This window comes from Colossoma macropomum, unplaced genomic scaffold (genome assembly GCF_904425465.1).
Source record: "Colossoma macropomum unplaced genomic scaffold, Colossoma_macropomum, whole genome shotgun sequence".
Classification (NCBI taxonomy): domain Eukaryota; kingdom Metazoa; phylum Chordata; class Actinopteri; order Characiformes; family Serrasalmidae; genus Colossoma; species Colossoma macropomum.
In genome coordinates this window covers 6,576,223-6,586,095 of record NW_023494799.1, presented here as the reverse complement: position 1 = coordinate 6,586,095, position 9,873 = coordinate 6,576,223, and the positions used below count along the sequence as shown (strand labels likewise).

General features: G+C 40.1%; 1 protein-coding gene across 1 annotated transcript in view; it reads right to left on the bottom strand.

Annotated features, from left to right (window-relative positions):
* Nucleotides 1–977: 977 nt before the first annotated feature.
* Nucleotides 978–9,873, bottom strand: part of stil (STIL centriolar assembly protein) — a 13,091-nt gene continuing 4,195 nt past the window's right edge. Inside the window, exons 8-17 of the mRNA XM_036587387.1 lie at nt 8,306–8,392; nt 7,870–8,017; nt 7,458–7,567; nt 7,115–7,241; nt 5,815–6,879; nt 4,905–5,046; nt 4,514–4,718; nt 4,077–4,224; nt 3,019–3,293; nt 978–1,999 (exon numbers count right to left, since the gene is read on the bottom strand). Coding sequence (XP_036443280.1) covers nt 1,267–1,999; nt 3,019–3,293; nt 4,077–4,224; nt 4,514–4,718; nt 4,905–5,046; nt 5,815–6,879; nt 7,115–7,241; nt 7,458–7,567; nt 7,870–8,017; nt 8,306–8,392 — 3,040 coding nt within the window. The 3' untranslated portion in view covers nt 978–1,266. The remainder of the gene's footprint in view (nt 2,000–3,018; nt 3,294–4,076; nt 4,225–4,513; nt 4,719–4,904; nt 5,047–5,814; nt 6,880–7,114; nt 7,242–7,457; nt 7,568–7,869; nt 8,018–8,305; nt 8,393–9,873) is intronic.

The following is a 9,873-nucleotide window of genomic DNA, read 5'->3' as shown; positions in this document are numbered from 1 at the left end:
TTTGTTGTAAGTTACCTCATTAGCTGAAAATCACAGCAACCCAATTTAGTCAAAGTTGCAAGATTCTGTTATTGGGATATGGTGAATTGTTTGCTTCATAGAGCCAAAACAGTGTTTAGAATTTTGTAACTTCATTTACATGTGCAAATTTTTCGTGAAACATTGATAGAAGAGCAGTGCACCCCTGGTCAATTTTCAAGTTTTTAAAATTAAAATGGAAACATTCCCTAAACACTTTTGACCCAATTTAATGCACAATCATTGTTTATTTGATGAATTTTTCTTTTAAAAATATTAGGGGGAAAAAAGGAGGCAAAAGTACTGGCAAAATTCATATTTCACGTGTTTAATTTTTTCACAACGCGTTAAACAAATAAAGCAAATAAACAGAAATTGTGCACCAAAATTCACAAGAAAATGCCATATTTTATTTACCTGTAATTTGACCAGGGGTGTTCAAAATTTGCTTAGGACTGTATCCAACATTATTAGAAACCTGAATATCGTTTCTGTTTTCATTATCCTCTATATCAGTGGCTATGCTAGCAGTCTGAATTTCCCAATGGTTTTTAGGTAATGCATAATTGTAGTGAAAGAACATTGATAGACAAAAAAAACAAAAAGGATACGTTATCATACATTCTGTCAAACTGATGAGACTGAGGGATGTAGTGCTGCAAATATTATTTAACAGGATACATTAACATTTAATGCTCCTTTAAATTTACCCAAAATCCTGGGAGAGCGTGTATCTGCATAACCTTCCGCAGCCCTATTTTGAAATCTTGCTCAATATAGCATGTACACATGATTATGCAGGTAAACAAAGACACCACAAAAATACTGGCCAAAGAATTTAATGGAGAAAAAAAAAAACATTTAAAAACATTGACATACAGTTATGTATTTACAAGCAAAACACAAAGACCAACTGGGGTTGTAACATACAGCTACACACTTAAAAAGGAGAACAGAAAATGCAATGAATCAGCCAAACTGTAGAAGATGTAATTTACACCTACATAACACACATTAAGACTCAGCATATGGGCACACATACATTCAAAGATTTAAAAAATCATTTTAAAGTCATGTTTGTAAAATCTGTTATCATTTCAAAGACAAAAGTGAATGAAATAAGTACATGTATGACACCCGACAACATAAAAAGAATGAGGAATAGATGTTTTTAGATCAAGTAATAAAAATAAAAATCCCTGCTACGTGGCTCAATTTGCACACCTTCAGTCGCTTGACCTCTTTCATTTAAAAGAGTTTAGGGAGCTGCCGTAACCTGCTGAGATCCAGAAAATTTCCAACGGACCCCTGAGTCTCTGGGAGTGGCGATGGCCTCTGGCTGTCTGGCAAAGAAGACCGGCGCTGAGGAAGGAGTTTTGGACCATTCTCCTTGTCTGGGTTTGTGTTACCATGAGTCAGAAGCTGCATTTTCGGACGCAAGTCTTGTATTAACTGGTTTTGAGAGTTTTGAGGAGCTACATGTTTAAGAGAAATAGGCTCGGGCTGCTTGTTAGTTATGGTTTTCAGGATAAAATCAGGCACGTTTTCCCTCTCTTGTCCAACATTTTCTGAATTATTAAGCTTCAGGGAGCACCCGAGAGCAGAATCTGTCTGTATCCTCTGCATCTGAGCCTTCTCACCTTCATCTTCCTCTTCACTGCTACTTCCACCTTCAATCAGTCCATATCTCTTCATGTACATGCAAGTGGCTAACGACATGTTGCTGGGGGACAATATGCTCAGGCCTACGCTACTCTTATCCAAAGGAGTCTTTCCAAAAAGCACAGCGCCAGGATTTGATCGCGACTGGCCTCCAAGGGAGAGCCGGGACAGCTGAGTGTCACTCAGATACTTCAGGGCGATGGCATTGGCCTCCAGGCTCAGATCCGCTCCACCGCTCAGCCCCCAGATGCTTGTGCCGACCGGCTCAGAAAGAGCCAGCCTCGGAATTACTGCTTCAGGGTTTATGCAAGCAAGGGTGCTGGACAAAAGACAGGGGTGTGTTAAAGGAGAACTTCACCATTTTCAAAATTTCTGCATGTTGTTGCTTAGCCCAGGAGCGCCCAATCCTAGTCCTGGAGATCTACCACCCTTCAGATCCAGCACACCTGGCTCTATTATTCAGATGTCCCTGAGGGCCTTCATTAAATGGATCAGGTGTGATAGGTCAGGGTTTAAGCTAAACTCTGCAGGGTGGTAGACCTCGAGGACCAGGACTGAACACCCCTGGTTTAGCCAATTAATTGTCAAAGGTAGCAAAAATAACATTTCTGATTTTGTATGAAGAAATTACCAGGAATATAGGCCAGCAAAGAAAATCAAAACCATGTAAACTGCTATAGTGGATTAAAATTTCAAACATTACAGATATTCTACACAGGTATTTGTGAACGGTTTAGAGGGAATGAATGCAAGGTTTACTGTCTATGGAGGCTGACATATTTAACAGAACATTGCACATTCTATTGATTTTCTAGGTGAAAATAAGTTTACAGAGAACGTACTCAAATATGGAATTTTCTGCAAATTTTAGTGCAGTTTTTAAGTTCAATATATTCTGTGAAAAATAAAACAACAAAATATAAATTGTGCATTAACTTTTGCACATTCCACATTTTATGTTTTTGGTTTTCCTTAATATGTTAAATTAAGCAAATAAACAGTAATGGTGCATTAAAATGTGCAGAAGTGTGGCTATGTAGAGGATGTGGTAATTTATTTTCACTTAGAAAATGAACAAAACATGTCATTTTATCAGGAGCACCCAAACTTTTGCATAGGACTATCAGCTTCCATTGCTCGTTACCTACATTAGTCTCACATTCCACACGCAAACTTCAGATCTCAAACACGTCTTGGCTGACTGACAACATTAAGGGTAAGGAAGAAATTGCATAAATTTGAATTTTTTGCTAAACTATTGCTTCAGTGTTAACTTTGTGTTCTTGGACCCAGTAAAACAGTGAGTATGTAAAGAGCCCCAAAACATGCTTCATTTACCTGGCGCTCTCCAGTGTGGTGCGACTGGCCTTTCCTGAGCGAGAGTCCAGCTCGACAGTCACTCCGAGTTGGTGAAGCTGTTTTACTGTGGCGCTGAACACCTGATCCTGCCCTGAAACTGCAGCTCTCTGCTGTGGGCTCTGTTCCTTCTGTGTGGTTTTGTTTGGAGGTGAACGCCTGGGTGATAGACTGTGTCGGAGGCGAGGACTATGCACATCTCCTTCCATCGTTATGTCTTCAGTCACAGAATCCTGGAGACGACTATTCACTTGACCCTGCAAAATGCATAGAACATTGTGGAGTGTACTTTCAGAGAAATGAATGTCTGCAGATATATTCCTGGAAATTAAATGGAAATTACAATGATTTCTCAAAATGTCTACATAATGAAACTGTTCAGATGTAAAAACATTTGTGGTTTGGTGTGAAATGCATCATTCTAGAGAAATGTACAGACCTGTTCACAGTAGTGGTGGTAGGAACCACGTATCTGAAGAGTTTAAAAGTTCTCTCCCAGAAAGTTATCACATGAAGTGTTATAAACATGCTGCCTGATGCCAGAGACATTTTTTGTAATAAGGTTTTGGCCTAAAACTAAATTTTAAAAATGTATTAATCACAGAGAGGTACATTCAGGCTGTTCTAAGGCAAACAGTCCCCACAGAAACCTTTTCTTTTTTTCAGATTCACGACTGATTTACCATAATCAACATTACATATCAAACTCAGACGACACGTGTAGGTTCACTGGCTGTTTTAGACAGTAACTAAAATGGCTATATTTGCATTATAGACAATGCAACCTCTGGTTTCTATCACCACCAATGTAAAGAACAGAGAGGTCAGTAAGTTTCTCTACAATTAACAATTTTACATCAAACCACTCTTAATTACCTTTTTTACTAAGTCTTTGAATAATGCACAACTTTTCAAAGATTCCACCTTGTCTGAAGCTTTATTTCTAGAACTGCTTGTCGAGCTATACCATTTTTAAAGATCACAAAATGGAAATTTAACACTTGCAAAAGCATTCTTAAGAAGAGAGAGAATGATCTTACCAGTAACTCTTGATAAAATCTCTGATCATGTATTTCTCCGTCTTCAGAGATGTCCTCTCTGTTCGGAGACTGGGAGTGGTAATACATGCTAGCACTCTCCCCCAACACAGGACTTTGAAAAGAAGGCATTCCTACATTTGATGGTGTGCTGGATAAAAAGTAGAATCACTGTTACTGCCAACAGTTTACTAAAGGTCTGAATACTTTGCTATATCACTGTAGTGAAGTGTCATCTTTAAGAACACATGATTCTAGCAGTGGATTGTAGAATTATATGAACCTTTTAAATTATACCATAGCCCAGATTTTCATTGCCCAATCAATAATAACTTCAGAATTTTGAACTGTTTCCATGCAGTGTGAAGTAAAAATCAATCCTTAGGATGTGGAAATACAGTTACAAAAGCATTTAAAGGGTTAAAAATCTCATATCATACTTGTCTTGTGGTGATCTTGTGGAATGGAGAGGTGTTCCAGGGTCCTCTTCTTCTCTACTATGATGGACTTCTTCAGAGCAAAGTCTTGAGGAGACTGTGCTATCGCAATCGCCACTAGTCTGCCTCTGAGGCTCAGAGTGACCATCAAGAGACTGGCCATCAAGTGTGGAGTCTTGAGCAGGATCACTCCAAAACAAACTAGCACCTACAAAAACACACAAAAATGTTACAAAATATAGATTAATCATTTTGCACCCGTATATTGACGATTCGCATGATTTTTGTTTACATAGTGTTTTGCCATGCTCAAGAACACAATCAACAGAACATAGAGAGAATTCATTAAATCAGGAGGCTATGCAAGTAATGATGCAAAACACTTTATCAGCACCTGTTCCTACTGCAATGCTGACACATGTCTTTTTGGGCTCAGAAAACGCTGATGTTTGAATGGATTGCTCCAGGTGATGTTCCTCTGCTGATGCTCGTGTTGGCTCAGACACCTTACTCTGGGCATCAAGAAGTTTCTGGATCTGAGAGACAAAAATTAAATATTTAAGAATCCCAATGCAACTGATATTTCTGTATTGTTGCAATGCATTGTATTGCGAAAACAACTTTCAGTCAAAGACATACTGTGATTATACACTTAGTCTTTTATGAACCACCAACTGGCTTATGTTTAGCTCGTCAAATTAATTAAAGCAATAATTCAGCAAAACAACTCCATTAAGTATTGCCCACTTGCCTAGGGAAAGTAAAATACTGAGAGAGGTTTTGGGCAGTTTATAGGTGTCTGTCTCTCTCTTTCTCTCAAATACTAGTAAAAGTGACTACAGAAGAGTCTTTTGGGGAAAGGTTCACACTGAACACTGGCAGTTGATGTTTGTTCCGAAATTTGCTTCTGTAATTGGAGCTTACATGGTTGCTTATGTAGTTTCTGACACTGTGCAACATACTGTTACTTACAAAAACAGCCAGATGTACGGACTACTTTCAGACCAAGTGGTCTGCTGATACTGTTTTTAACTGTGATGTACTTTTTTCCATTTTTATAGATAGCATTTTGTCATATGTGATGTGGTTTGAGCCAAGCATGTGATAATTTAGGCATGTGGTCTACTTGATGCTAATGGGTACAGTACAAGCTTCCTCGTTATGTACATTAGCCTTGTAGCCTCAGTGCAAAATTACTGAAGCAAACATGTATTGATTGATCGACCACATTTGGGGTTAGGGGATTTTCCCCTTATGTTTTTTACAAATTTATTGCTATAATAAGGCCCACATCTAGTACAAACCTGAGCCTGCAGTTGCTTCAGTTGTAGGTCCTGTTCAATCAGCATCCTGTAGGCATCAGCAGGAAGAAGACCCATACCACCCTCTAGTGGAGTAACTGCAGCAGAACTGGGCTGGCCAGTACAGCTTGACTGTGGTTGGCAACACTGGGCCTGGCAGCCTGGCACTGCCTGCTCCAAAGCTACACTGCTAGGGCTGACAATGGGGACATGTGGCCCATGCGAAGGAGAGCAATGCTGGGCAACACTAGCACGGCAGACAGGGCTCTTAGTAGGGGACACATGGTAGCCAAAAGACTGCCGTCGAGGAGACAGACAGCAGTCTGCATGAGGGCTACTTTCAGTAGAACAGTGGATGGGGTTACCAGGAGCCATGGGTACATGAGCAGGGTGAAGTGGAGTTCCTTGCCAGGTACTGCTTTGGTAAACAGGCATGTGCCCATGGTGGGCAGAGCAGCAGTTACAGGTGTTAATGGCAGGGTTGGAGGCAGGGGTGCTGTGGAAGAGTCTATGTTGAGAAGGGTGCAGCATGGAGGTTTGTTCTGGAATGATCGAAGCTTTTCTGGTGCTACTGTGGCTTGATGCTGGTGGTCCAGATGGTGAGGATGGATGAGAGTGGGGTTTATTCACAAAATCTTGCCCAGATCTCTGCTTGAACTGGTGGAACGAGTCATTTGGTGAGGAGCCGGTCTTGGGAGAAGAAGTTGAAGAGGCAGAAGATGAGGCAGAGGACCCATTACTTGATCGTCGACCTGTGGATGGAATGGATTTCCTGCCCACTAAAGGCTTTGGTGTTTGGTGTCCTGAGGTGGGCTGTGGTCTACTGGCTTTTGGCTGGGACAACACAGGCGTCAGTGGTCTCCTAATGGGAGGAGGTCCAGCCATACCACTCTGAGCTGGTGGACGTGGTCCAGGTTGCTGAGTACTGCTTCTACAGCTCCTTTGCAGAGTGCTGGATTGTGCAGTATGAGGGAGAGTGTGATTATATGACTCTACTATCTTTCCATCAAGAAAGCTGCCATCCGCTACCATAGAAAGTTCAGGAACTGAGGGCTGGACTTGTCTGGTCTGGGGAAATAAACAAATTAAGTCTTTCATCATTAATTCTTTGAGTAATTAAATAGTTTAGGGATTATTTTAATGATTAATTGAATAATAAGAGCTGATAAAAAAGGCAAAACAAAGAAAAAAAAAAAAAACCTTAACTGATCAATAACAAACCATGCATAGCCTTTTAAAGGTTTCAAACGATGTGTCTAAAATGATAAAAAAGGATGCAACATAATGACAAAGCATATAAGACCTGTTGGCTGACAGGATGAGGGTTAGGAGAAGGCCGCGGAGAAAGATCCTCATCTTCCACTCCTGAGTCATGGTCACTGGCGGACAGTTTGTTCTGGGCAGCAGCTGATGACTCAGCTCTAGCACTCCTGTTTAAAAGCAGAATCAGATTTATTCACTGGTTTAAAATAGTCCCAGTCCTGGTAACTAAATTTTCTTTGCATTTTTAAAATAGTCCGGTCCACTAGTGCAACACTAAACACTAAAATGTGTAGGAGTAGAACCTTGAAACACTTTCCTAAGTTATCATTTATATATGATTTATCAATAATAGTTCTCATTATTTCAAATAAACACCACTGTACCTTGGTAGTATTGAACGAGACATCGATTCTTTAAAGAGCTCAGCCTCCCGTCCCTGGTTTTCAGCACTGAGCTCAAACAGCAGGGAACGTCCATCTGATGGTTCCACATTCTATCCACAGACAGACAGACATAAGTCTTTAAAAGCATCATATACTCTCATATACCATCACCAGATTTTAGAACTTGAGCATCTACAAGTGTTGGTTCCATATCTGCATTACAACACCTAATTTCACTAAAAAGTAGCCCCTGCAAGGGTGGGAAATCCACATTCTCCAAAGGGTTAATTAATCGCATATATAATCTTCAGCTCTGTAAATATGTAAATTTAATGGTGTTAAATTTAAACAGAGAAGGGAATCAAATGAACTTGGTGCCAAAGTCATATTGTCTCATGTACTCCTAACAAACCTTGTAAGCTGTGACTGATTCTGTGCTGGTAAGAAGCTGAAAGCTCATGTCTGTCAGCCCATTGCGCAGCTTACACTGGTAGAATTCAGGTTCTCTGTGAGTGAGTGAGTAGAGAACCACCAAGAATGCGTTGCTCTCCGACATCACTCTGAAAAATAAGCAACAGGTCAGTACAACACACACACACACACACACACACACAAAGTTCAAAATATATTTTCAAAACACTAAAGCATGCTTCCGTCTGAAAATGTTGTAATGACAAAGCACTGACATATTTAAATAATAATCTAACCGTGACGTAGCTCAGACAATAAATAAAAACAGGATAGTTTTTTAATTTAAGGTCTTCTTAGCTATACTAATTGCCGTGTAGAAGAGGCTGAATGACTTGCTAGCCCTGGAGACAGGGCGAACAGATGGGTGCAGCACTAACCTGTCCTGGAGGGAAGAGCTGTACAGGTACCTCAGACACCACGCCCACACCACAGGATTATGAATGTGTGTAACCCCACTGAGCCATCTGTCACAAAAGAGGACAGTAACTCCATCAACCTTCACTTACAATGCATTCAACTGTTACACAAATCCCAGGAGCCTTTTTTGGTAAAGGTGTAATTAATGGAGATTGAATTACAGTAAGACTCAGAACCACTACAACACCACTAAGCAAACGTTTAAACGGACAAAATCAAAACCAACAGCTGAAATTACTCATGTAGGTAATACTAGCCTACAATCCAGATAGAAACTTCCTTATCACAGTTTGCTATGGTACCAGCTTATCTTCAGCAACGGTCTTGGGTAGAAAACAATAGAAGTAATGGCGCTACAGAGAATAATAATACTACAATACTAGTTAAGATACAGCAAGGATTTGCAGTGTTTCCCCACACATAAGCTATGCTTGGGTGGCCCCACAAATATACTGGCATCCATCCAAATATATTTTGTCCCATTTAACAAATTCAATATGTACTGTTATGTAAGGGGACATTTCACATAACAAGATAAAACTTTTTATCTAAAAAACACTGATGCCTTATTTAAATTCCCAATTAAGTAAAAAGAATACTGAGGTGAGTTTGGATATCCATATATGTTAGAATACCATCCCAGAATCTACCCAGGTTTATTTGAGAGCTGTGGGAAACACTGATCTGTAAAAAGGTTCTATATACAACATTTTAACCATTAATACAGCAGCAAATACCCATTTTCTATTTAATGTTTGTGAAGTAATAAAGTGATGAGCAGAGAATGAAATCACAGCCCCCCGTGTGTGTTGTAATCCAAGCTTCTCTATTTTTTTGTTTTCATAGCCGTTCCAGCCACGCGTTATAGTCCTGCCCTGTGGACACGCTGGCCCTCCCCATGTTTTGTGTTGCTCTCCCCAAGACAGAAAGACAGTCACCGCCCACACAGCACTGAGCATGCAAGAGGGCAGAGCGCAGCAGAAAACGTTTAGGAGAAAGCAACCTTCCAAATATTCCTCCACAGAATATTCCTTGAAGTTGACGAGGCTGAAGTTAGCCTTCTATTCGCATTTTCCCATTCCACCTTAAATCATACAACATGAAAAAACAGGTAGAATTTATAGAATATCAAAAAATATATCTCTGGTGGAATATATATCAACTATATTAGGTTATCTGCTTATCCTAAAACAGACAAATTGTGACATTATGCAGGATGCTCTCCTCTTTGAAAAAGTGAGAGGAAAACAGAGACATTCTCCATCTTATTTCAGGAGCTAAACTTTGCGATTGCTTTCACTCACAGCTGGGATCTCAGCTGAGCTTGAGCTGATTTTGGAGATGCAGCTCCACTAAACAACCTCAAAACAAACAGGCTGAACGTGCAATAACATCTCCTTTGCGTCTCACAGAATAAGCAAACGATGGCACTGGCCTACTGTCCATTTTTGAAAAGTGAACGTAGCATGAAAATCTTCACCACATTCAGAAACTGAAACGCTGAGTTCTTCCACACAGGCTATAATTT